The sequence below is a fragment of the Mycteria americana genome, chromosome 20 (assembly GCF_035582795.1).
Source record: "Mycteria americana isolate JAX WOST 10 ecotype Jacksonville Zoo and Gardens chromosome 20, USCA_MyAme_1.0, whole genome shotgun sequence".
Classification (NCBI taxonomy): domain Eukaryota; kingdom Metazoa; phylum Chordata; class Aves; order Ciconiiformes; family Ciconiidae; genus Mycteria; species Mycteria americana.
The window spans coordinates 5,240,476-5,267,883 of NC_134384.1; the positions used below are offsets into that span (position 1 = coordinate 5,240,476).

A 27,408-nucleotide genomic window follows, 5' to 3' on the forward strand; every position below is an offset into this window, starting at 1 on the left:
GGAGGCAGCGCTGCAGCGTACAAGGAGCATCTCCCACATCCCGACTCATCTCGGAGGACCCGGGATGCTGCGCCGACAGCCGACACAAAGCCGAGGGAGCCGGGACGAGCTGTCTACGGAAACCTCCCAAGAGCCAAGAGTTTCAATTTTTATTTATTTTTTTTTTTTTCTCTTTCTCTCCGTTTAAAAGCTATTTGTTCCATGTGCGGTGGTCCCACGGCGTCCCGCCGCTCCCGCTCCGCCCCCGAGCGCACCCAGGGCGGTGGGACGGGGTTCGTTTTTCTTTGCGAGGCGCTTTTTGCTTCCACGATCACACAAACTGTAACAAGCTTTACAAGAAAACACTGGCGAGTCCTGAGGTCTGGCAGCAACCTTTTTCTGTGTGGGCCGAGGGCAGAAGGCTCTCCCTTCCCCTCCTCCTCCATCATACATGTCCTTCGGCCTCTTCTTCTTCAGCACCGGGAGTTTTCGGTCCCTTTTCACAAGTTGCTTTCTCCGCTGCTTTTTCGACCCCGGTTTTGCTAGCTGCTTCCTGCAAAACAGCAAATAAAGCACACGGATGAGAAGCAGGAGGGAGGAGGAAGCAGCAGGCAGGAGGTAGCGATGCTGGGGATGGGTACGGGCAGCCAAGCCTGGGGGCAGGCAAAATTCCCCCCCTTGGCTCCCCCGCCTATCGCCCACCGTGGCTCAGGCCGGAGGCTCCTGCTTTCTTGGCTCAGCAGCTGGCGGAGGTTAAACCTCGTCGGCTCAGCGAGCTTCTGGGGAAGGTATGGGATCCCCTGGGAATGATGTGACCCACCTGGACAGGAGCAGGGCCCTGACAGAGAGCGAGCCCGGATGGATGGATGCAGGGGCACAGAGCAGAGGGACAAGGAGGTAAGGCAGCAGCGTCGGAGTGGAGATACGGGACTGAGCCCATACGCCCAAGCCAGGGGTGCAGAGCCCATACACCCAGTCGTGGGTGCAGAGCCCATACACCCAGCCCATACAGCCCATACACCCAGCCATGGGTGCAGAGCCCATACACCCAGGCCATACGCCCAAGCCGGGGGTGCAGAGCCCACACACCCAGGCCATACAGCCCATACACCCAGCCCATACACCCAGCCATGGGTGCAGAGCCCATACAGCCCATACACCCAGCTGTGGGTGCAGAGCCCATACAGCCCATACACCCAGCCCATACAGCCCATACACCCAGCCCATACACCCAGCCGTGGGTGCAGAGCCCATACACCCAGCCCATACACCCAGCCATGGGTGCAGAGCCCATACAGCCCATACACCCAGCCATGGGTGCAGAGCCCGTACACCCAGCCCATACAGCCCATACAGCCCATACACCCAGCCCATACAGCCAGCCGTGCGTGCAGAGCCCATACACCCAGGCCATACAGCCCATACACCCAGCCGTGGGTGCAGAGCCCATACAGCCCATACACCCAGCCATGGGTGCAGAGCCCGTACACCCAGCCCATACACCCAGCCGTGGGTGCAGAGCCCATACACCCAGCCCATACACCCAGCCGTGGGTGCAGAGCCCATACAGCCCATACACCCAGCCATGGGTGCAGAGCCCGTACACCCAGCCCATACAGCCCATACACCCAGCCATGGGTGCAGCCCGTCCGGTGGGTGCAGGAGAGGAGTGCTAAGGCACGGTAAAGCCTTACGCCTGCCCCAGCGTAAGCCGACCGCACATGACCCTCCATCGCAGCCGACCGCACCAGCCATCGCACAGCACAAGGCACCACGGTGCCAGCAGCCGGCCGGGGCGGCTCCGCTCCCTGCCCCGAGCCGGTTACCCCGGCACGCTGCTCCCCAGGGTCTGCACCGGCCACTTACTCCACAGCCTCACCTCCAGGCACCAGTTCAGAAGAGATTATACTAAAAATGACCCGCACAGACGGCTTGCAAAGCCGTGTCCTCTCTCGTTACAGTACACCGGGTTTTGTTCAGAGGAATTTTGGATGAGAGCCTGTTAGGAGACAGCGATCTCTCCGTACGAGCAGAGGAGCAGGCTATTGCCTTACCAGGTTCAGGAAATCCATACTATAATGTCTCAAAATACCCTTGGCCTTGCCAGAGACAGGATGACATTTCATTTTACCGGTGACCAGGAGGTCATCAACAGTCACTAGCTGGGAACAGCAAAATTAAGTACAAGTGCCAACCCTGTTATCAGCCCTCGGGAGCTCGCACCACAAACACTTTTATTGATGACTGAGCATCTGACGGCAGTCTCTGCGTAAGACAGACCAAGAAATAAACCACTTCTTCCCACTGCAGCAGGCTCTATCTCTCCATCCTCAACCTGACCTGTAATTTAATTGGTTTTAACCCATCTCTGCTCACCACAAACCTGCCGAGCATCCTTCAGCGCAGCCTGCTAGACGGCTAAAAACGGGCAACACGCACCTTTGCATCCCTCTCCGCAAACTTTGTGAACATGTTGGCGTAGATCCTCCGGTCCCGCTCGTTGTGCTCTTTCGTTTTCTTCTGGCAGACGGAGATCTGGGATTTCGCTGCTTTGTTCTGTGGATTCACTTCCAGCACTTTTTGAAAGTCACATTTTGCCAGCTCGAACTCGTTCATCAGTAACCTGGCTTCGCCCCTCCGGTACAAGCCCTTCTCGTTGTCCTGGTCCAGTCCTAGTGCCTGGAAACACACAGGTCCCTGTTAGCAACTTTTAGCAACCCTGTCAGCAACCCTGTCAGATCCCCCAAAGACCCCCGTACGGTCAAAGCCTCATTAAATCTGCCGAAATTAGGACAAGGTGCCTTCAAGTCTCCAGAGCGCTTGCGTCTTGCTCAACAAAAACCGACTCGTCTCCAGCAGCAGTTGGCGGGTCATTAATACAGTTTAGGTATTTCTCCTTGCTTAACGTCCCCCTGAGAGTGGGAGACAGACCCACAGACAAGAAATCGGGTGTAAAGGCTAAAACTGAGCCCAGAGGAGCACGGAGAGCTCGGAGGAAGGGAGCTGATGGGTTAAACGTGGTTTTGTCTCCCTGCTTTAGCAACAACATTATTTTCCTTCAGTAAAAACCACATATGCGTCTCAGAGATGATCCACCTTTTAGACTAAGGCTTTACTGTCTTTCCCATAGACAAGATGCTTACATTTAAGCCTTTTATATAAGAATTAATAGTTTCCTGGCAAAGACAAGGTTGAAGCTCTTTTAGCGACTGGCAAAGCCCCTTCCTACCCCTCAAGGGACTTGGAGATCTGCTGCGGCTCTGGCAGAGGCTGCCTCTGTCCTACCCAGATCAGCTCCCAACGCCCAGACCCAGCCTGGGCAGACCCAAACAGCGTCCTACGGCCGTCAGTCCACGCAGCATCCATTCACGTGGATCTGGCTTTGGAAGAAAAGCTGGTGTAAGCGCATGCCCAGGTGGATTTTGCACCCCAAAAAGCACTTTTGCTCCTGCAGTCCCTGAGCACGTAGCACCCGCGGAGACCCCAAGGTGCAGAAGGGATGCCACCATCCCACTGCTGCTTGGAAATTGCTTCTTATACAAAAAGGAATTTTTAAAAAACCCAAACTCCCAGTGAAAACATGCAAGAGGAGAAGATGCACCTCTACCTTATCACAGCACTCGACGGCTTTGGCGTACTCTCGCAGCTTCAGGTAGCACATGGCCAGGTTGAGGAAGGCAGCCAGGAGGAAGGATTCGGAGGCTTTCGACTCTTTCTCAGACAAGCCGTACTCCATTTCCAGCCAGGACACGATCTTCCCATACTGAATCACTGCCTGCAGGTATTTGCCTTCCTGGGATGGAGCAAAGAAGAAGAGGCTAGAGGAACCCGTGCCGACAACGCTGGGTCTGCTCCCAAAACACCCTGCAAACAGGTTACGAGTTTAACGCAGTGTGTTAAATAAATGAAGGAAGGAAGGAGGATGCCGAATACCTACAACCACACCGGGGTTTGGCTGGAGCTGCTGATGCGCAGCCCCTGTGAAAAGCCAAGTCAGAGCTTGCGTTCCTCCTCTGCGCAGGGCAGAGGAGCATCGGGATGGCCCAGCCCGGCAAGGGGACCTGCAAAGCCCCTCGGCATTAGCCCTGGCCACATCCACCCCTGGGAAGAGTCCGATCTGCTGTCCCGCTCCGCAGGGAGAGCACGTGGGCAAGGCAATGCCGGGAAAGGAGGAGATATCTCGGGGAGTGAGAAAAAGGCAGAGGAAGGGCAGGACTCGCCTTCCCCAGCACCGTCCGGGGGGGACACGGCTTCTCCAACACTGACGACTGCTAAGTCGTGTATCCGACGGTCACCCCAAAGTTATTTCCAGCTCCCTTGCTCCACCTCCGCCACCCCTAAGTTTACAAACCTTGAAATACATTGTGCCTTTCTCCTTGACGACAGCAGCCTGCTCCAGCTTCTCTTTGGTGTCCATCTCCCACGACTCCTTGGCCTGCGAATAAACACTAGGAGCAATCCCAGCGGAGCACGGCACCCCACCGCACCGGCACGGCCACGGGGCTTTCTAGGATTGCTCGTTAACGAGCGGGGCTCATCGGGGCAGTATTACAGAGGACGGATGCAGCAACTTTTTTAATTTGAGGGGCTGGAGATGAGGAGGCACCCAGAGCACGTGTGGGGTGCGGACCTGGAGCCCTTTACAACAGCGAAACCACCACCAGGTTCAGGACTTCACCCCGCGCAAGGTTTGTGCACCGCAGCCCCACAGGAGGAAAAACCCTGACAAACGATAAACCCCAAAAAGGGAAGAGCAGGGTGGGGAGAGACATCCTCCAGCAGAGAGGGGATGCGGCGAGTCTCGCTCCTGCTCCGGCCGCGGCGATGGGGTGGGGACGGGACCCGGCCGGGGACGCGGCGCAGCGGCACCTGCCCCATCCCATGGGCATCTCCTGCATCCCATCCCGGGCACAGCCGGCTCGGCACACCGGCCAAGCTCCTCGGGGCCAGGTAGCCGGACACACCAACTTTTATCTGTGCAGCCCGGGGGTGGGGGGGGAATAAAAAAAAAAAAGGGGGGGGGGGGCGAGGGAGGGGGAAGAAAATACAAAAGGAACAAGGCTAGGAACAAATAAGAGAACCAGCCTTGGACCTCAGCCAGAAAAATAAAACAAACCAACAGAGAAGAACAAATTAAGAACACAGAGATCCTTGGTGACGTATCCACTTCAGCAGGGGCCGGGCTGCAGCCGCGCCAGGGACAAAGGGTGGACGCCGCAAAGGGAGCGGCGTTCCCGAAACCTGGGGAGGGACCAGAGCGCTCCGACCCTCACCTTTTCAAAGCTTTTCAGCGTAACCTCGTACACCAGCTCCGCGTTCGCCTGGATGCCGTATTTCGGCTTCCCCGCCTCGCCAAAGCCGTACCTGAAAGGGCAGAAAGGAGCTGTCAGAGGAGGGGGGGAAATCTTTGTTTCGGCAGCGTTTGGCTATAAACGCAGACCCGGGTTATTAACTCTGGTTTCACACCCAGCTCCATGCCTGCAGCTTTCTAACGTTTTGGGGCCGGGGTGATGTTATTCTCCACGAGCAAAGATATCTGACAATATACAACGCATTATATATTGGGAATCATCCTCTCCGGATGCATCAAATCCGTCTTTTTATACAGGTTTCTCTCCAGCGTAAGGACCCAGCCCTGGTGATTTCCAGGGAGATGTTTTCCTTTCAGCCACAGGACTCGGATAAACCCCTTTTACCTGATTTTTTTAAAGCATTTCAAGATTCCTGCCTACATGCCACCCGTCACTCTTGCCATCCCTGCTGGCATTGCTAACCCGAGGCTCTCCTGGAGAGTCCTATTTTGGGGATCGCCGTCTTCCACGAGTGCTAAAACGACCTTGGATGCTGGAAGCTTAAAACTAGACAACATCCCTGCGGGGATGCTCCTTACCGTGGCCCGAGGTAGAGGACACAGTGCTCTCCCCTCTGCATCTTCTCCAGGGCTTTGTCGATGCCGATGGGGATGTCGTGGTCCTCCCCTTCACCCACGACGAACTTCACGTCTTTGCAGTCGAACCTGGTGCCGCCGCAGAATCCCTCCAGGTGAACTGCAGCGGGGCGAGAAGGGACAGGGCAGGATCGCACCCGGAGCCATCCAAAGAAAGCATCTTATAAAGCACATCTCCCAAAATCCAGCAAAGCCTCCAGCCCTGCAAGGGGGAAAGACACGGGGCTGGGGGCTGCCAAGGAGCGCCTGGTGAGCAGAGAGGGATGGGGAGGGCTTGGAAACATTGCTGAGAAGGAAGACAGGCATATCTCGTCTAACCAAGGACCAGACAACAGATAAACATCATGACTAATATGTTCCCCTTGTACTCAACTGCACGAGTCAAGTCTTACTGGAACTGGATATTGCTCCTGGCACGCTGCCACGCAGAGTTTATCACGGCGATTATAAATCTTCTATACAGTGCTATACCGCCTTGCCTTCTACCCTGAAAACAAGGCTATGTTCTCCTGCCTCTAAGAACTCAAAGTACAAGATAAACATTATTTTTTTTTTTTTTTTTTTAATCTTCAACCAATAACCGCACTGTTCCAGCCCCAGACGCTGGAAGCAGCACAGCCGGAGCGGACACCGGGTACCTGGCACATTCGCCACCTGGTACTCCTGGCTGGGTTTCCAAAGCAAGATTATTCTTTATTTATTCGATCCTGAAGACGTTCCAGGCTTTAGGGACAGTTTTATGTTCTTTGCACTCCCCTCGCAGGGTACAAGGCATACGCGTGCAGGCAGGTACGAAGTAAAAGCAATTTTATAAGGCGCTCCTACGTACCGTTAAAAAAAAAAAAAGCCAAAACAAACAAAAAAAGCTTTTAAGAGGAAAAATTCATGGTAGGCATCACAACTGTGCTTAAGGACTTTGCAGCCTGGAAGGACACGAGCTTTATGTTCTTCGCTGCAGGGCAGAGAGAGGAGACGTCGCCCGCGCAAGCGCTGCTGAAGGGGGGAGAGGAGGGATGGAGGGATGCCCGGAAAGGAAACAGCCCTCGGGGCTGGGGGCTGCTCCCGAGCCCCTCCAGCACCGCGCGGAGCCGCAGGATGCGACCTGAGCTACCGTGGGACGAGGAGCATCTCGCCCCGGGTGGCAGGAGGCGAGCAGAGCAGCCCCCGTGCCAGATGCAGCCGAGAGGGTCCAGGCTCCATAGGGGAGAGCTGCAGCCTGGGCTGAAGGAAACCTGCCCGTCCCCGCCCCACGGACACCTCCCTGTCCCCAGCCCTACGGAAAGGCCCCAGGATGAGACGCACGGACCAAGCGAGACCGCGGGCAGAGCCCCGTTCCCAGGGCAGGTCCAGCCCTGGGGGGGTTAAACGCCGCCGTAACACAATCCAGGGACGCCCTCCCCGCCACAGGGACCGGGACACCAAGCTCGGCCTCGTCACCCGGCTCGTGCCACCAAAGCCACGCGGGGACTCGAGCGGGGTAGAGCGGAGGATGCTCACGTGCCTGCCAGCACCCCGGGACGCATCCTGCATCCATCGCCGGCGTGCGGCGACCACGAGGCTCAGGCCGGCGTGCGCTCACCCGGCTCGGGACGAGGACGAAAGGCAAATCCAGCTCCTCCGGGGCTGACCTCTGCTTTTGCACTACCCAAAACCAAGCTGGCTGTTTTCTTAGGCATAGAAAAGCGGAAAATTCAGCCTAAAATACAGGTAACCCAGCAACCCCACGGCACCATGCCATCTCCCTGCATGTTCCCAGTGAGCACGGATCCGTAATCCCTGAGTAATCCCTGACCCCAAAAGCAGCTCTCCCAGGTCCCCTGTCCCCAGCGGGATGCAGCAGTGAGGGGAAGGATCCCGCTTTCAAACAGGACACGCAGGAGGATGCTGCGATCCTTCCCTTCGAGGATCGTTTCACTCTATTTTAATTGCACATAAAATACACCGGGCGAAGGGGGGAAAAAATCTCCGCTCGGGTTTCCAGGAGCAGGTCAGCTGGCTGCAGTCGCTCTTGGATTACAGGGGGGGGAAAAAAAAAAAAAAAAAAAAAAAAAAAAAAGCCTCCGAAGGAACATCACTCCGGTTGCAGCCCTGACTTATTGTTCTCTCGGTGCCTGCAGCGATTTTGTTTTTGAAGAGCTGAGAACAGAGTGTACCGAGTGTGGCTGGCACACGAACTTGATGTGCTGACAGCAATTTGTACTCAGATTAAAAAAGGAGGAGGAGGAGGGGTTGGGGGGAAAGGTTGTAACAAAAGCTGGAATGCCAGATTTCAACTGCAGCCCGGGTTTTAGGGACCGGAACTGCAAATTGGGCTCTGTAAAACTTAAAACCTATAAAACGCTTTCAAAACTCCAGCCTGGAGATGCTCGCTCCTGGAAGCATGGTTTCTTCCAGCCCGATTCCAGTGGCCATGCACCTCCCAAATACGTGGCTGAGATGAACTGGGATCGCTGCTCCCCTGGGTCACAGCCTTGCCCCGGGGCAGGCTGCCACGCCGTCCCCAGGGCTGCCATAATGTCCCCAGGGCTGCCATAATGTCCCCACGGCCACTCCATGCCCAGCACAGTGCCCATCATAAATAGCACTGCATTTGTTAAAAAAAAAAAAAAGAAAAAAAAAAGCCTATTTGCACCCAAAACGCCCACTGCAAGGCTGCCTGGTGCTGCTTCTCCTCATCCTCTCTCACAGGGATATATTTCAGGGTCTCCGGCCCTGGGATGTACAGGGATGTATACAGATGCATAGGTCCAAAGGAATTAAACGCCGCGGGCTGCGGATGGAGCGGCTGGCGCGGCGGGGGGGCTGCCGGCGGGATCAGCACCGCGTCCCCGATCTCTGCCCCGCGCAAGCAACACGCAAGGTCGCCGCGGAGGGCGTTCATCTCCGTTATTCTGACCACACGTGCGCTCACGCTCGCAGCGTTTGCTCCGACGAACATTTTGCTTGAAACAGGTAAAGCAGCAGCAGGCTTTGGGGCATCAGGCGGACGAGCAGCCTCGTTATTTGGCTCCTTATATCCTTTCGGAGAGACGATTCCTGGCTGGTGCCCCCCTCCCTGCCTCAGCCCCCTCCTGAGCCATTAAAGCATCCCTGCGAAGGGAACAACCACAGAGGGACCAGGGCTCTCCCCGTCCTCCGCACTGGCCACGGCACTGCCTGTAACACGCTCAGACCTAATCAAAATCAAAATATTCCATTATATTGAGTCTTTTAGTTTAATCTTTGGGGTAGCGGAGCTGGCTTGAAGCTCGGCTCACAGCTGGTCCCCAGCTAGGATGCTCACCGCGGGAGAGGCAGACAGTCAAATCTGAGTCAAAAACTCATTTTTCCTTAAAAGAAAGCCTCGTTAGAAGAACCAGCCACTTAAGGCGGCGAGCTTTATGAGCTGTCACAGCTCAGATCCAATTTCTCCTTCGCTAAAGGGAGTTAATCTTTGTGTACGGGAGCTCTGAAAGAGAGAAAAGAAAGTAAACGCCTCCCGTACGGAGCGAGCCCTGTGTCTGTGTCTGAGTAGTTCTTGGGAAGAGAAAAAAAAAAAAGAAAAAAGAAAAAAGAAAAAAAAAAAAAAGAGCCTGGCTTCCCTCATCCAGCCCCTCAAAACGTCAGCTCCAGAAACGTGAGCAGAACAGGCAGAGCCCGACGGGACCCGAGCTCCTCATCCTCCCACGTCAGCTGAGACCACCCCGGCCCCAGCACGCCCCTTGTATTAACCTCCTTCCCCCCCATCAGCAGCAGCCCTCCGGCTGCAGGGGAAGGAAAAGAAGAGGCTCCGTTCTGCAAGACATGCGATAAAACCCACCAAAACGACGATCGACGTTGGAACAAGGAGGCCAAAGAAGCCGCTGAGCACCTGCGACGGTGCCCGAAACGCTTAGCAAGGGATGCCATCGAGGGAGGACGTCCCTGCTACCGATGCTTTCGAGGCAAGGCAGAGCCGGGATTTTGGCAGCCGGCGCATCCCAGAGTGGCTTGGACACCGCGATGGATGCAAAAGGGTCGGGGGAGACGGCAGAGCCCCGAAACCCACGGGGATTTGCTCCCTCCATCCTCCCCCAGCCGAGCAGCGCCAGGGCTCACAGGGACGTGTTTGCCGACGTGACTAAGAAAACAGAGCGCAGGTTATATTCGAGTGGCCGCTCCATCATCGCCTGGCTGCTCCCGCGGCTTGAGGTTTTCCAGTCAACCCTCCCGGCCAGCAGCTCTGGCAGAGCCTCCGCCGGGGCCCTGCCAAAGAGAGCTCGGAGGAGCATCCCCGGGAGGGCAGCGAACCGCTGCTCTCCCAGCCCCTCTCCATCCCGTCCGGCCTCCGGATGGACGGAACTGCGTCCCACCGCGACGCACGGCCACCTACAACCTCTACGGTGCCGGCAGCTCCTTGCTAGGGAGAAGAAAGCGGGGCTGCTCCAGGGCAGGGTCACCCCTCCGGCCCCCCGCCACGCAGCGACCGGCACTCACTTTCCACCGTAGCACCTTCGTTAGGGTTGGAGTAACCTTCTCCCTTCCTCTTGATCCTCCGGATTATCCCTCCATCTTCAAACAAGTCCTCGCCTTTGAAGTCAAGCAGCTCAACCTAAAAAAAAAAAAGAAAAAAAAAAAAAGAAAAGGTGGGCAGAGCTCAGGGAGGGGGAAGGAGAGGAGAAAAACAACAGAAAAGCCACAAAGCAGCAGTTCATCCTCCAGCTGGAGAGCCAAGCCAGCTAATTCTCCATTCAGCTGACGAGCAGAAGTTGCCCATAAAAGCCAGCTCCAAGCCACAGCATAATACACCCGATTTATTAGAAATTGGGACACATCCAGTACCTGAAGCGTAACACAAAGTAACAGTAAAAATAAGTTTATTAAGCCTGTAAGGGTACAACACGGCCGGTGCTGGAAGATGCTGTGGAAGCTGCCCGGGACCAGCGTGGGCAGGAGTTTCCCCTTCATTCTCCGACAGGACCGGCTCCGACCCACGGCTTAGTCCCCGCTCAACTTGGAAGAACTAAGCCTTAATTTAGGACAGACCCATTCCTCCCGCCCCACCGCCTTGTCCTGACGAGCCCTTCCCAGCGAGCGCACCGTGCCAAAACCTCGGCCGTCCTACCACCCTGCGGCACTAATCAGTTTTTAGCACCCGGAGGCATTTCCCAGCCGCTTTCTCCTTCCCATGTACATTTTTAAACCGGGAATCTGCCCGCTCCCCCCCGGCACCAGGGCTCTCCCCAGCCAGCGTTTCAGTCCCAGCCTCCCCGCTCAGACACACATTTCTGAGAAAACCCTGGCAACGGTTCCTGGAGCAGAGGGACACGTTTCAGGAATCCAAGCTGGGTTTTTTGTTGGTTTTGGGTTTTTTTGGTTTTTTTTTTTTTTTTTTTTTTTATTTCTGAGCTGGCTGGCAAGGCAGAAAGGGAGCAAGCGAGCTCATCCACGCGCCGGCTCGCCGGCATTACTTGCCTCGAAAAAGAGGGTGGCGTTGGAGGGGATTTTGGGGGCACTGCCAGCAGAGCCGTACGCGTACTCGGGTTTGCAGAGCAAGTAGCAGATCTCTCCCTTCTTCATAGTAGCCACCCCAATGTCCCACGCCTTGATTACCTGACCTAGGAGAGAGGCAGATGTCAGGCAGGAGGGAGAAACCGGCAGCCCGGAAAAAAACCAGCCTGGGTGCTGCAAGGATGGCACCCAAAAAAAATAAAAACCACCCTCAGAAGTCACCTACGGCAGGGCTGGCACCGTCCGTCTGTCCTGCAACAGAGTCCCACCCTCCCGGGACCATCCCACCCTCAAGCATCCCCACGGACGGACCCCCAGAGCGGCTCACCCTTGCCCAGGCTGAAGACGAAGGGCTCGTTCCGATCGCGGCTGGAGTCAAATTTTTTACCGTTGGCCAGTTTGCCTTTGTAGTGGACGTAAACCTTGTCCCCGATCATGGGGGACTCATCTTCACTCCCGGGTCGTTTAATGATCTGAGAGAGAGAAACCACCCGTGAGAAGGGTGCTAAGGATGCACACGGAGAGAAAGAGAGAGAGAGAGAGATATAGATGTATACACGCACATACGCGTTTTCATATACACACACACGCATGCATATATATAAAAATATATATATACACACATGCATACACACCCCAGTGCTGCTCTAAACCAAAGGAAGGCTTGAAGGGGAGTCATTCAATTTGTTCTCCCATCAGCCCCTAAAAATAAATCCCAAACCGGAGCCACGGTGAGGGAGCAGGACAGGGCTGGGAGCAGAGACCTGCCCGTGCTGTGCGGAGGTGCCTGGATAAACACCGCAGTTCGAAACCTGAAGCGAATGCAACCACGCTCGCTTTCTGTCCGTACACATTTTACTCACAGGGGTGTGTCATTTCACTACTTGCTTCTTGTCAACACTTCTTTTTTTTTTTTTTTGAATGCTACAGCCTGGAACAAGCAGTTCCCGAGCTGAGGATGGAGCAGGGGAGGATGCTATTCTTAGAGGAAAGGTCCTATTCAACTGGAGAAGAGCAAGCGCTGGGGAGCAGAACTATCCAGAAACGGCCCTGAATATGAAAAAGGGGCTGTGGAGCAGACGGGATGACCTCAGTAATGTGCTCTTTCTAATGTCTGTGAGTCACATACAAAAATGCTTTGTGGATTTACAGCTAATAATCTGATTAGGAACACAATAGCAGCGAAATTCATTGAGCAGCCCAAATCCATCAGTCTCAAACACCACTCCATCCTTCTTTATTCCAAGTGATGCTCATCTCCTTTGCCTGTCAAATAAAACATATCAGTCCTACAGCCCTGGAAGGGGTTCAAGTAGTCCTACATGACCTGGTCAAGTAGTCCTACATGACCCCAAGGGCTGGGGACGCAGCCCACCGACGTGACCGTGCACCCCAAAATGCAGGAGAAAGGCAGGACCCTCCCGGCAGCCCCTCTCACCTTCAGGACCCCTCGGTCTCGAGCCGGCGTGATGTCCTCCCCGCGCTCGGCGAGAGCCGCCGCCTGCACCTCCCCTTCGCTCTTGGTGGCCTCATCAGTGGTCATGGTCTCCTTGCATAAGCCCCGGACCTGGAGAAACACAGTACTCGCCCCGTCAGCCCGGCAGGACCACGGGAGGTGGTGTAAGAGGAAAGGGTTAAAGAAAATAAGCAGCTCTCCGCTGCGGGGCTGGGCCGGGGCAGGAAGCTTTGAGCACATCTCAAGCGTGCAGAGCGGAAAATCCCTTCCCAGGGGCCACCCAGGCTCTGCTGAACCACAGGGCACAGGAAACCCCGATGCGCAACACCGGCCGTCCCCACCGCCCGGGGACAGGGGACAGCCCCGCAGCTTCAGCCGGCCGCAGCGACGGGGATGCTCATGGAGCTCCCCAGCCTTCATCTTCAGCCTCCCTGGGTCACCCCCGACATTGCCCCGGGAGGCTCCCCAGCAAGAATTTTACCCAAGAAAGCACCAGCAGGTAACGCACGTGCCAGCCGACCGACTCCTGACACCGGGCAAAATGTGGAAACTCATCTCAGGGTGCTGCACCCAAACCACTGGGATCTTCTGCGGTGATGCTCTACCGAGCATCCCTCTCGACGCAGGGCTAGCACTGAGGCACCCACGTCGGCAGCGGCGAAGCCAGGAGAGACGAAAGTGCTCGCGGGCGAGAAGCAAAGAGCTGATGGCCACCGAGCTTCACCCATCCCTTCTGGCTCACGTAGAGGTGGGCACCCCTTGGGTACGGGTGCTAGAAGTACGTGCACCAGCCTTTTGAGTTATTTTATACAGTTCAAGACTATTTTCCACAAGGAATTATCTATTTGTCAGAGACTCTATTATTTGGAAAGCAGCACCTCAACCCCAGGCAAACCTCGCTTTCTCTTGCCCACCAAGAACATCCCAAAAAGAGAGAGCAGGCTCCAAGTCTCAGGCAAGCAAAGCATCACCCTGCATGGGAAAAAACTGAATGCACGGCAAGCATCTTCTCCAAAAACTAAAGGAAACCCAACACCAAAAGAATCCCAGCTATTTGGGTGGGTAAAGAGAAAATTCACAGCAAGACTCTAAGAAATTGGGGTTTTTGGGGACAAACTGCTGGAGCACCACGCTCCCAACGTCACCGCGCGAGCAGCCGAGGTGCCAGAAAAGCCGCGTTTTTCGTCGAACGCAGACTTTTTCCAATGGTGCCTGGCGAAAAGAGAATTGCCTACGGTTTAAAAAACATATTTCCTGATGATTTCCTTCAGACCGTAGGGCTATTTTGGTAGCCACACTGCTGCGCGACACGTAATCAAGGAAACATGTGACGGAGAATTAGAAAGCGATGGGTTTTTTAAGACATAAACCAGATCTATTAAAGACACTCTAATTGCGAAACTTTCCCACAGTCTTTGGTGTGGAAGCTGATGCTAACCAGCAGGAGAAATCATTCATTCGGGGGATTCAAAAAGAGCAAAGAAAGGATGTTTTCAGCTCCAAGGGCAGATAATCGTGCTGCAAGAAGAACTGCACTCCTTGCACCCGGGTGGAAAGGGAAGAGCTGGAGCCCGGCCCCCCCGGCACAGGAAGCCGCTGAGACACAAAGAGCCCTGCAATGGAAGAAGCGAATAGAAAAATAAGGGAACTACTTGCTGCAACGCTCACTTATCACAGTCTGTGGGGTAATGTTTAATCAGATCTTGCATCTGCTCCCTCTCCGTTGCTCTGCTGAGGTTTCAGATGGGAACACCTAAAAAAAACCACTACAAAAAGCAACTTTGGTGGTCAAACTCGTCACCTCGTGGCTATTTATACATTGGAAAACACGCCATTGGTTACTTCAGAAGAAATTTTTTACGATGACGGTGGTGAAACACTGGCCCAGGTTGCCCGCAGAGATGTAGATGCCCCATCCCTGGAAACATTCAAGGTCAGGCTGGACGGGGCTCTGAGCAACCTCATCGGGTTGAAGATGTCCCTGCTCATTGCGGGGGGTTGGACTGAATGACCTGTAAAGGTCTCTTCCAACCCAAACCGTTCTACGATTCGGGCGCTGAGATGGTCTCCAAGCCACCGTGGTCCACGCTGCCCTGCCACCACCGCGGACATCCCTCTTGGAGATGAGCGAGGAGGTGGTGGTGCCCATTGCGGCACGGGCACGCCGCCGGCACCGCGCACTGGCTCAGGGCTTCCCAGCAGAGATCCTGTGCAGCACCAGGGATGCAGCATCCATAACCCATTTATGAAGGACCAGGAGGAGCCCGAAAAAAGAGGAGCAGCTTGCAACAGAAGTGCCACCTCCTGACGCAGAACGTCCCGAGGTCCGCCAAGCAGCCACCACTGGGATGCAAAAGATGGATGGGGAGGTGCTGGCTCTGACTCGCCGGTTGCTAAATCCCACCAAGAGACATCTAAAAATACATCATACGCATCCTTCTCATTATTTTTCTACGTAAGCAATTAGTGGAGTCATCCAGGGAAGCTGGCCAAGGCGAGCAGGAGGGGAGACGCTCTGCGTCAGAAGCAGTGGGAGGGATGGAGCCTACAAGACCGGCTATTAAGATGTGGTCCACGTTATGAAAGAGCTCGAGACTTCTCCGGCCCGCGAAAACGACTCCAACTAGGTTAAAGAAAAGACCGCGCCGCTCCTGCTTATCTCCGGTTTGGAGCGACAGAAGGAGGCTGGCTGGGGTCCAAAATCCCAATTAATTTGAAACAAACAGTTGTAGGGGAAAAAAAAAAAAAAATATCTGCTACTTCCCGAGAGTTTATCCCAGGGAGCCGGGGACTGTCGCCGAGAGCCGTGCGAGCTTGCTGGAGGTGTCAGAGCCTGAATCTTCTTGTTGCGGGACCACGCGTGCTCCGGATACAGGGAGGGGATTAATTAATTACCCCGTGCAAAAGCTTCTGGGTGTTTCTGACGCCCCAAGCAGATCCCGCTCTCCCATTGCTGTTACCCACAAGCTTAACGCTGTAAGTCTGTAAATGAAGCCGGGCTGAACCATCCTCCCTTCTCCCAACACCCATGCTGCTTTGTTTCCCTGGGATGTCAATAGGGACGGGTGGGAGGAGGAGAGAGGGTGGGGAAGGGCGAAACCCCCCTGGGCTGGGGTCCTCCTCCACCGAAAGGCGCAGCAATTTGCAACGCGTAAGGGCATCGCCGAAAGGCCACCGAGAGGGAAGGGATTTCCACGCACGGAGAACAGAAGCGATGGGAAAGCGATTAAAGAAATCCAGAGCGTGCCCCAGCAAAGGTGCGCAGGCACCGCGGGGCGGTTTCGCACAGCTCGATTCTTCGCATCCTGAAGCGAGGTCTCTTGCGGAAGCCTGGAAACGCCCCCCCAAAAAACGCCGTCGCTCGAGCTCCGAGCCCAACGCCGGGGTCCGGCCCATGGCTCCAGCCACCGCCCGGGCGCTGCCGGCCGGGCACGGGGCTGCCTCGCAGCCGCAGGGACCCAGAGCCGCCACCTCCACCCGCCCCAGGCCCTGCGGAAGGGCAGGGTTATTCCTCAGAGCTAAAAGGAAAGGGTTTGGGGTTTTCACTTGTTTGCTTTCAATCAGTCCCCGCTCTACCGGCTGATCTGAAAATTCAGCGTAGCTGTTTAATCTGTAATTTAAGAGTTATTATAATAAACAAGCTTTAAAATCCAGAGGTTTCGACATCTGGACGCAATCTCTGTCCTTCAAGTGCAACTATTTCAGCGTTAATTAATATGAAATACATGAAAGAGCTTGTCGCTGAGCAAACAAGGAGGCTCACGGCTTCAGGAGACTCCTATACACGTGCACGACGCGTGCTTCACTCGGACCGGCGCACCCCGACCCACGGCGCACGCCTGTTCTCAGCCCCGCTAAATTAACATAAACTCCTTGAACCGCTCAAAAGCAACAACCGCTGCATCTTTCCTTCTCGCAAATCCACTGCCTCCCCAAACGCTGCCCCGCACGCCGGCGCAAGCAGTTGCAAAGATCATTTCCCTCCTCCAGACGGAGAGCGGCATCGCCCCGATTGATGCTCACGAGCAAACGAAGCCGCGATGGATGCCCACGTGCAATGAAGCCGCGATGGATGCCCACGTGCAATGAAGCCACAATCGATGCCCACGTGCAATGAAGCCGCCCGCAGCGGGCACGGGCTGCCCAGGCAGAGGACCCCCCTGCACGCCCCGACACAGCCGGGCAGCGTTACGGCTTTGACCCCGATTTTAGCACCCCTATACAATCAGACATTAATTCAGCTGCTGCTTCAGAAAAATGCGTTCTGTGCTTTTTTTGTCCATTTATTTTTAAAAAGCAGGTACGACAAAAGGCTTTTTTTTTTTTTTTTTCCCCCTTTGTAAGCTGTGCAGCGGCTGGCGTCTTCCTCACCTTCGTTATCCTCCGAGCCCCGTGTGTTTTTCAGGCTGTCTGCAAGCGATGCCAGACACACGCTCGTGGAAAACCAGGCAGCCGTGACCTGCAACGGGAGCATCTCGAAGCCCTTTCCCCTTCGCACACGCCTTTCAAACGACAATCTTCGCAACGAAAACGCCGCTCCGGGAGGACGCACGCCGCGCGACACCAGCACACGCTGCGCAGAAAGCCACGCCATAAAAACAAGCCATTTATTTTTACAATCCCCGCTCCGTATGGATGTTACTGTCTTCCAGCCCAGAGAAATAGGAGAAAATTGAGAGCGGAGAATGGGATGCAGATGTCCGACCCCAGGCTGAGGACAGACAGGTATCGCACATGCTAGGGTTTTACCAAGCACACGATCCCAAGCCACGTTTCCTAGAAATCGGCATACCAGGAATTTGCCAGCTCCAAATGGAAACTTCACGGCGCAGATCCCTCCCAGAGGCTCACGGGAGGGGAAAGGGAGGAGGGGGGAAGAAGAAGGCTGGGGGGGTTTTGAGGGGGTCTCACCTTGCCACCGTGCAATCGCTGGAGAAGGTTTGAAGGTCCGGGGGGGGTCCTGGGAGGTGCCCACCCAGAGACACGGTGGGGATGTCACACAAATAACTAGTAAGGAGAGAAAAAACCAAAAAAATAATAAACAAAATAAAAACCCCACGTGTGCTTTATTCTAAAACAGGATTTAAGAAGAAGGGAGAACCGAGACGGCCGTTTTAAGCCACAGACCACGGTCAGAAAGGGGCGATGAGACCATGGACAAAACCTCCCGTGGCAGCTCCTCTGCTCCCTGCAGCCACGGGAAGATGCTTTGACTCGCTGTTTCCATAAAACAGCATTTAGCATCTTAACATCAGCTTAAAAAAAAAAAAATAATAAAGAGGGGGGAAAAAAAAAAAAAAAAAAAGGCTATATTCTGTCCAAAATTAACAGGATGGAAAATAAGAGCTGACTGCTCTGGGGTTTGTTTTTAAGACCCACTTAGCACAAAGCGCTTTCGCTTCCATGGCACCGCAACAGCCCTAAAAGCTTCGGATTGCAACACGGGAGGGAGTTTCTTTAAAATGCAAAGGTCAGGCTAAAAAACAGCGAATCTAAATGCACAGGGGGGAGACGCGGGGCCCCGAATCCTGGCCAGCATCACCCCGAATCCCGGCCGGCATCACCCCGAATCCCGGCCCCTCGAGCCGGGCAGCAGCACGGGGCTGCACCTCCGTCCCCAGCACACCCGCCAACAGATAACGAAGAACGACCCAATTAGCACGGCAGCTGGGCTCTCTCCACCGACCCACCGTGGTTTCGCTTCCCCTTGATCGAGAAAACTATTTTTTCTAATAAAATACCTACTCACTGAGTGAACCGTCCCCGGGCAGCAGGAGAGGGAAGACGGGAGCCACGATTTTCCCCGGATAAGGGTGTTTTAAGATGCCTGCAAAACCAGCCTGCGGAGCAGAGACCCAGGGAGATGGCGTTTGAGTCAGGAATAAATTAAAATTGGGATTTCTAAGAAGATACGACCTTCTTAAGCCTGACAAGGCAGCTCCACAGAATCCTCAGCTCCATCCTGATACATAAGGATGCACCCAGACATCGAGTGCCATGTCTCACACTTCTGCATGACAGCTTGAACTAAAAATTAACTTTTTTGGTTTTTTTGGTTTTTTTTAAATCCTGGCCACCTGACTTCTCCCCCCCTCCTTTAAAATAAACGGGGAAGCCATAAAATTTAAATTATCGCTAGCTAAATAAGCCTCACATGGATTGATTCACTTCCTAGCGTGCACGTTGTGCAAGCAGCTAACATCCCGGCGGGCCAGTCATGGCAACTTTTATTCAAACAAAAAAACAAAACGCAAACAGAGCCGCTTTAATTGCACAGTACCCTGACGAACCTCCATCGCGCCCAGGGTGAACCGTGACTCACTGGGGACCGAAGCGAACTCCCTGCTCTCCTTTATCCACGGCCGGTCGCTGCTCCGGGGTTAACTCCTTCTGCCCACCGAGACCCCGGTACCCCCAGCATCCCCCCCAGCATCCCCCCCAGCATCCCCCCCAGCATCCCCCCCAGCATCCGCCCCGCAGCCTCGCATCCCCTCCCGGCACGGGACACCCCGGAGAGGGATGCGCTCGCCTTATTCCCAATCCACCTCCCGAGGACCAGAGGGTATCGGTGCTACAGCAGCAAAGCGAGGATTTTAAGCAATTAAGAGAATAACGAAGGGAAAAAAGGAAACTACTGCATGCGGCTAACTTAAATACGATGGTATGTGTTCCCGTCACACTTGCTTAATCATTTTGCCTAGCTAGTATTTTTAAGCTTCTGAAGTGCTTTAAGATCCAATTCATAACGAATTTTTTTCTTTCTTTTTTTTTTTTTTTTTTTTTTTTAAAATATGTTGAATAAGAGGCTGCCCTCAAGTTTCAGCTGCAGCGAGAGGAAAAATGAGCAGGACGGCTCGCTGCTCCCTGCCAGAATAAATATTTCAACAGAAGGCAAGATGGGTTCAGCCTGTCTGCATCCCCCGGGAGCGCGGCAAAGCGCACCCACACCAGCGACATGCAAAAGACTCTCAGAAAGGGGTTCCCCCCCCCCCCCCCCCCAGTTTACAATACAAACCCATTAAAAATAATTTAGCTCTTTTGCTGGTTATCTAGCAAGGCACTAGGGAGGAAATGCTTGCTCGGTGCTTTTTCCAGGTTGCTTCCAAATAAGAAATCGTAGGGATAAAGCTTCTTTGGACTCGACCCTCTTACAAGCATCCCACCAGCAGCCCGGCGTCCACCCCCTCCAGCACGGGTAACCCAGAGACACAACGCCCTTCGCTTTAATGTGAAATGGAAAAAAAACAAGCCTTTCCCCCCCCCCCCCCCCCCCTTTCCTTTATTCCAAAAGACAAACATATACTGGGGAAAGCAAAAGCCATAAACATTTATGGGTTGTTGCTCTTCCAAGGGGGGGAAGGTGCCAGGGACGGGATGCGGTCAAGGATTTTACACACCGATGCTCCGTGGCTCCTATCCCGCCTGCCCCCGAAGCCGTCCCCAGCGCCAGCAAGGATTTCAGCTGCTCCCACCACAAAAATCACAACAAGCCTCTGCCACAAGCAGCACATCCCGAAAATACTGGAAAAAACAGGAATGCTGGAGCTGGCCACGAAGCCTCTGCTCTCCATCGGCAGGGAGAGAGGCACCAGCCCGCACCCATCCCGCTCCTGGAGGGGCTGACACAGCCTCGGATGATGGGAAAAATATAAAAATAATAACAATAAGTGTATAAATAGCTGTTCCACACCTGCCTGAGCTTCTCGGGAGACGGCTAGCAGAGGGGCCGAGCGCAGCAACCTAACAAGCTCCGTGGCCATTATATACAGATGCTCACGTAACAGCGGGGAACGCAATTTCCTAATGCTTTCATAAATTAGGATTATGTAACTGGAGGGGGAAAAAAAATACAATATTATAGCCAAGCAGGTTACATAAACCATCTTTAAAAAGTGAGAAAGTACTTGACATCCCACTACCCACTCCTTGGCACCCTCTAACTGGGTTTTTTGCCATCGAAAATGAGCAGGCTCCTTTCATCGTGTCTTCTCTCCTGGTCAAAACAACCAGGGAGAACAGACCCAGCCAGGCTTTTCAGGACACTGGAAAGAAATATTCCACCTCTGGCTATTAAATGTGAAGCTCCCCTCCCCGTACAGCGCACCCCGGTAAAGCCCGACCCGAGCATCCTCCCAGCAGCAGCTACGCCAACGCCGAGCAAATTCAATTTTCAGAGACAGCTTGGGGGAACTAAAATAAATACAAAACGGGAATAAACAAGAAACGCCTTGTTTGCCAATTCTGTTCTAATTTAGCCTTTCCTCTAGAATAAATCTGACAATTAAACTCGGGTTTTTTTTTTTTTTTTTTTTTTTTTTAATTTCTAAAAGCATCTCATTGCTTGCAACAGATTTAGGGGTTTCTCCAACAAACTTTCAGCCAGGTGACCCTACACCACAGCAACCCCCCCGGCAGTGGAAACGCCGTATTTAATCCCTTATTCCCACACACAAGAGCTCGGCAGCATCTTGAGAGCCCTGGTGCCAAATTCCAGGGGGGATCCCCAACTCGGCATCCGGCATTGCCGCCGGCAACGCCGCGCACCCAGAAATAACCCGGCGCCCGAGACCTTTTTTTGAAGCCACGTGCGCGCCGACGGTCTATAAATGCCAAATTATATCGGGCAAACGGCAATTCCCAGCGTGTTGTGAAACACCAGCCTCTTCCCGCGCCAAATCGGGATTTCTTGGAGAGGACAAAGAAACGCTACGAGCGGCCAAGCCGACGGAGGGGCACCGGGACTGCCGCCGACATCGCCGGGGGACGCTGCGAGACGCAGGGGGCTCGGCCCCGGGGCGGCGGGGGGGGTCGGGAGGCTGCCGAGGCCGCTGCGGCTTTGGGGACGACGCTGCATCGCTGCCGGGTCACCCTCGCCCCCCGCCAGCTCCGAGGAGCGGCAACGTGCACGTACCGACCGTGCGCACGCGTGTGCATCGCTCGAGGACGGGGAGGGAGCCCGCGCTGAGGGGGTCGCAGCCCCGAGACGATGCTAATTGCGAGGCGGTGCCGCCTAGGGCTCGTTTTATTGAATTCTGTGATTAAGTTTAACGTAAATCCAAAAATACTTGAAATGGGAATACCTTTAACGAGGCTAATTTTCTAAGAGCGATACGACTATTTACGAAGACGGGACATCGCAGGCAGAAGATGATTTAATTGCAGTCCCTCCTCATCCCCCCTCCTCACTGCTGACAGTTACTTTACTACTATTTTCCTAACTTTCCAATATACTCACTTGCAAAATCAAAAATCCTTATTTCAACCACAATTACCGATTACGGAAAAAGCTCGTCAGCTCCATGACAAACAAGTTACATGAACAACTCGTACGTTAGAGCACTTGTGGCCATTTCTTTATGCCCACAAACATACAGCAGTAAAATTAAAAAAAAAAAAAAAAAACACCACCCTTGCTAAGTAATTTATTATTTCCCTGTGATATGCGCAAAATCGGTACGAGCTCCGCAGCTCCCTCAAGGGGCTGTAACAACTTTAGGTAAATATATATAACTGAGAGCGAATATAAAATAAAATACTAAATAGTATAAAAGTATAAATAACTGAGAATAAATTATTCTCCAAATACTTGACAGAATATTTTTCCTCCTGAGCCAGCCCGGAGAGCTGCAGCCGGATGGAGAGGGGGTCAAACTTTCTCCTTCTGCAAGCCAGTAATTAAAACACGCCTAATTACACAGCATTGACGTTCCTGAAGGATGCAGCTTGTTTTTTACTTGGGATTTGTCCTTATTTTCTGGCTTGTCCCAGCGGGGAGATGCTCCAACAGCGCTGGGAAAGGACCTCAACATAATTCAAGTGTGTGCTGGGCAAATACAGCCTTGGGAAGCTACGATTACTTGCTTTTCTTTTTTTGAAAAAGAAGAAAAGATAATTGCACAAGCTGTTATCCCGGCAGACACCCCTGCTCCGGGCAGGACGGGCATCGCGAGCAGCCCGCATCGTGCCAGCCTTCCCCCGAGCCCCCTCCAGCACCGGTCCCGCTCCATCTTCCAAGCCCAAAACCACAAGAGAGGCCACGCACCGTCGTCCCTCCCAGCGACTTTTGGCAGAAGCGGTAACTTCTCCACCAACTCCCCAGAAATCTGCTTTTTTTCCCCCTCGCACCATCACGTATCTTCTCCAGCACAAGCCCCGCCGGCTTCATCACCCCAAACCACCCCCCCCCCGCCAAGACGTCCCCGGCCGCCCCTTCCTCTGCCAGCACCCCATCACCTCTGGCTCCCGTGAGCACCCAGCTCCGTCGCACCCTCGCCTTCCTCCTCCTGCGTCACGGAGGTTGCTGTCATCACCCATTGCGCTGCGGGGCCGAGGACCAGCATCCTGCCGAGGACCCCAGCATCCCGCCGAGGGACCCCAGCATCCCGCCGCCGAGGGACCCCAGCATCCCACCTTTGGGCTGCAAAACTCTCAGCACCGCTGGAAATTATTCCTGCCCAGCCCCACACTCCTGCTTAACCCCTTGCCAGCGGCAGCCATCGTTCCCTCTGCGTCGGCGGCGTTTCTGTCCCCCCCCCCAGCAGTTTTGTCCCATCTCTTGGGTACCAGGTTGGAAATAAAACCAGAGCATCTCTGAGTCGCAGCATTTGCCGCCTGACCCAAACCCACCGCACCTCCGGGAAAACATCCCCTAAAAGCCAGATTTGGATCATGGATCCATGGATCACGGATTTAATGATTTTTCTCCCCAGCCCTTCGCGGGGCAGGAGGGACACGACTTCTGCATGTCTTAAAGGAAGGAGCGATCTGTGCCTTCAATTTTTTTTTTTTTGTTTTAACTTGCAATCCCAGTTTCCAGGCTGGATTTGATGCCCCAGGGATGTCCCAAATCCACCTCAACAGTTTAATAGCTCATTACGGAGAGACACCATTTAAACTCTACCTTTAAAAGCCTAAAGTATCAGCTCCTGGCTTTTTTTTTTGTTCTATTTTTCAAGGCTTTTTTTTCCACCGGCAGCGGCACGGCCCCATTTGCTCAGCACGACGGCACAGCGAGGACAGGAACACAGCTGCAGCATCGGAGCCTCGGCTGGAAACCGCTGGCCAGGGACGCGCCGATGACGGACGTATCCCCCACGAGCTCCTACAGATCATCGCGTAAAATACTCTTTCCCGATTAGAGCAAGCTCACCCCAACGTGCATTTTAAAAACAGAAGCTTTGAAAGAGGTTTTGTGCCCAAAGAGGAGGGAAAAATAGCAGGAGCTTAAAAAAATATTCCCGTTTACCTTGTGCAATCACTTATACCTACTGCCAAGGAAACTATATATTCACGCGTACGCCCTATAGGGTATTTTTGGTAGGCGGCATTAGGGGAACGTTACGGCCGAGCGCAGGAGCCTCCTTTTGTGCGGGGAAGTGGGAAAAAGGAAAACCCCCTCCCTCCAGCACCGTCCTGCTGGCACAGACGGCGGGACACCGACCCCCGCCCGGCGTGACCCCATCCTGCCCACGCCACCTCGTCCCCCGTCCCCATCCCAGTGCATCCCAGTGCATCCCAGTGCCCCTCTGCGTTAACTCTCCCCGGACATCCCCTGCACTGGGGGGGGGTCTATGCGGTGGGGACCCCCATCCTATCCTCACCCCACATCAACAGCTGGAGGCACCATCCCCTTCCCCACACGACTCCCCAGCCCCACGCAGGACCCCGACACCCCCCGTACAGCCCCAGGCAGGGCCCACCAGCCCCACGCACGCCTCTCCCCCACCCCACACTGCCCCACGCCACCCCCCCCCAGGCCTACGGTATTTCTCCAGCCCCACACAGACACCCCCCCCCCCCCCGCCCCACGCAGACTGCCCGCAGAACCATGCAGCCCCACGCAGGGCACCCCAGACCCCCAGCCCCACACAAGGCACCCCCAAGCCTTCCCCCAGCCCCACGCAGCACCCACGCAGATGCCTCCAGACCCACACAGGGCTCCCCCCGGCCCCACGCACAGACCCACACAGGAACCCACACAGGGACCCCCGCATGGACCCCCCAGCCCCACACAGGGACCCACGCAGGGATTCACGCAGGGACCCCCCCCGACCTCATGCAGGGACCCACGCAGGGCTCCCCCCGGCCCCACGCAGGGAACCCTCGATCCCACGCAGGGACCCCCCGGCCCCACGCAGGGCTCCCCTCAGCCCCATGCAGGGACCCCCCAGCCCCACACAGGGACCCACACAGGGACCCACGCAGGGACCCACGCAGGGACCCACGCAGGGACCCCCCCCGACCTCATGCAGGGACCCACGCAGGGCTCCCCCCGGCCCCACGCAGGGACCCCTCGGTCCCACGCAGGGACCCACACAGGGACCCACGCAGGGCTCCCCTCGGCCCCATGCAGGGACCCCCCAGCCCCACACAGGGACCCACGCAGGGACTCACGCAGGGACCCCCCCCCGACCTCATGCAGGGACCCACGCAGGGCTCCCCCCGGCCCCACGCAGGGACCCCTCGGTCCCACGCAGGGACCCACACAGGGACCCACGCAGGGCTCCCCTCGGCCCCACGCAGGGACCCCCAGGTCCCACGCAGGGACCCACATAGGGACCCACAGAGGGCTCCCCTCGGCCCCACGCAGGGACCCCCCCAGTCCCACACACGGAGCCACGCAGGGACCCACGCAGGGACCCCCCGGCCCCACGCAGGACCCCACACAGGGACCCACGCAGGGCTCCCCTCGGCCCCACGCAGGGACCCCCAGGTCCCACGCAGGGACCCACATAGGGACCCACACAGGGCTCCCCTCGGCCCCACGCAGGGACCCCCCCCCAGTCCCACACACAGAGCCACGCAGGGACCCCCCGGCCCCACGCACGGCCCCACCTGCCGCTGCCGCCGCCCCGCGCTCCGCCGCCGCCCGGCTCCGAGTGACACCGCGCGCGCGCGCCGGCCCCGTCCTCCCCAGCCGCCGCGCCCCGCCCCTCCGCCCGCGTCCCATTGGCCTCTCCGCATGCCCGTCTCGGCGACGGCGTCCGCAGCGCCTTCTCATTGGCTCGGGTGGCGACATCATGCAAATCAGAACGTTTTCCCCTCCCCTGGGGGGCCGGACCGGCTCCACCCGCCCCGCCCCGCGCACTTGCCGGGGGCAGCGGCGGCGAAGCCGGGCAGGAACCGGGGGGGGGGGGCCGGGGGGCCGGCCCCGTGCAGTGCCCCGGGGGCTGTTTGGCCCCGTGCAGTGCCCCTGGGGGGTCCCCGGCCCCGTGCGATGTCCCGAGGGGGTCCCGGCCCCGTGCAATGCCCCCGGGGGCTGTTTGGCCCCGTGCAATGCGCCGGGGGGGTTCCCGGCCCCGTGCAATGCCTTGGGTGGGTGCTCGGCCCAGTACAATGCCCCGGGGGGGGGGGGGGAGGGGGGGGGTGAGCCCTATGCAGTGCTCCAAGGACACCCCGGTCCCATGCAGTGCTCCAGGGTTCCCCCAGCCCTGAGCAGTGCCCCTGGGGGGGGGTCAGCTTCATGCAATCCCCCCTCCAAAGGCACCCCAGCCCCAGAGGACCCACCAGCCCCGTGCAACGCCCCACGGGTACCCCCAACCCCCTGCAACCTCCTCGGGGTTTGTTAAGGGAAATATCCCACCGGAAAGCAAATAATCTCCCACGGCTGGGGACAGGGAGGCGGGGGTTTGGAGGACACGGGACACATAGAAATGTTCCCGTTCAGTCTGAAGGAGATAAGATTTTTGTTAAGAGCTGCCTCAAAATACCCCCCCCGAGATTAGAAATAACGTCCATTTGCAATTAAACATCTGATCGCTGCTCGTGCGCGTTCAGCTAATCGCAGCGCCTGAGCCAAGGGGGCAAAAAAAAAAGCTGGGGGGTAGATCACGGGGTAGATTTAAAATGCAGCAACTCGGTATTTTTATAAAGCGCTTGTTTTTACCAGGCTTGTGTTGGGGCCGGTGCCCGCCGCTTCCAATCTGCACCCCGATTCCCACGTGTTGATCCAACAAACTCCCCAGGGCCGGGCTTAAGGCAGCGGCTGCCTTTACAGATGCTTGCTTGCAGGTCTGCTCTTTGACGCCGAGTTCAATTTTCCCAGCTGTAATTGAGACACCGATGGCCCTCATCATTGGAAATACAAAATTAAAGCCCACTTTAGAAAAAAAAAGATGTATTTTCACGACGTTTCATTTATCCCGCTCTAAAATAACCCAGGTGAATCTTGCATTTTGGTTTTAAACATTTCCTGCCCAGCCTCTGAGAGCTTTAAATTTCTATTTACCAAAGAAATATTGTGGATTTCCAGTGTCAGGAAACCCCGCAGCTTAATTACATGCAGGCCCCTTAGGTAACACCCAAGCCCAGAAAAATCCCATGGGGCCGACGGCAGCAGCGGGGGGGGTCCAGCCTGGTTCGCTCTTGCACCACAAAAATGGTGAATTTGTTTGTTTGCATAGAAAAATAAAAGCAAAATAGGATGGGAAGAAAGCACCAGAGTGGTTTTTTTTAAAGACACCTTCCAAATCACCACGATACCAGCGCCGGACCCCCCAGCTTGCTCCGCTTTCTTGGGTGGTGGGATGCCCGAACCCCCCTCCGGTGCCGGGGTCTG

At 55.5% G+C, this 27,408-nt stretch overlaps 2 protein-coding genes across 7 annotated transcripts; both read right to left on the minus strand.

Annotated features, from left to right (window-relative positions):
- Positions 1–112: 112 nt before the first annotated feature.
- On the minus strand, positions 113–25,754 carry FKBP5 (FKBP prolyl isomerase 5). The gene is made up of 11 exons (XM_075521481.1): positions 25,686–25,754; positions 12,834–12,962; positions 11,724–11,868; positions 11,360–11,502; positions 10,382–10,496; positions 5,870–6,026; positions 5,253–5,343; positions 4,331–4,414; positions 3,587–3,772; positions 2,419–2,658; positions 113–532 (listed from the first exon to the last, which is right to left on the minus strand). The coding sequence occupies exons 2-11, from the start codon at positions 12,936–12,938 to the stop codon at positions 425–427; spliced, it is 1,374 nt and encodes a 457-aa protein (XP_075377596.1). The 5' UTR covers positions 12,939–12,962; positions 25,686–25,754; the 3' UTR covers positions 113–424.
- Positions 16,418–27,404, minus strand: LOC142418961 (uncharacterized). Of its 6 annotated transcripts, XM_075521483.1 has the most exons (5): positions 20,249–20,486; positions 18,601–18,691; positions 17,763–17,858; positions 17,223–17,627; positions 16,418–16,461 (listed from the first exon to the last, which is right to left on the minus strand). In XM_075521483.1, exons 1-5 carry the CDS (start codon positions 20,420–20,422, stop codon positions 16,457–16,459), a joined length of 771 nt encoding a protein of 256 aa, XP_075377598.1. In that variant the 5' UTR covers positions 20,423–20,486; the 3' UTR covers positions 16,418–16,456. The 6 variants fall into 6 exon arrangements, with proteins under 6 accessions (XP_075377598.1, XP_075377597.1, XP_075377599.1 ...); XM_075521482.1 differs by lacking the exon at positions 16,418–16,461 and having other exon boundaries at positions 16,974–17,627; positions 20,249–20,488; XM_075521484.1 differs by lacking the exons at positions 16,418–16,461; positions 20,249–20,486 and adding an exon at positions 19,142–19,230 and having other exon boundaries at positions 16,974–17,627.
- Positions 27,405–27,408: the final 4 nt, after the last annotated feature.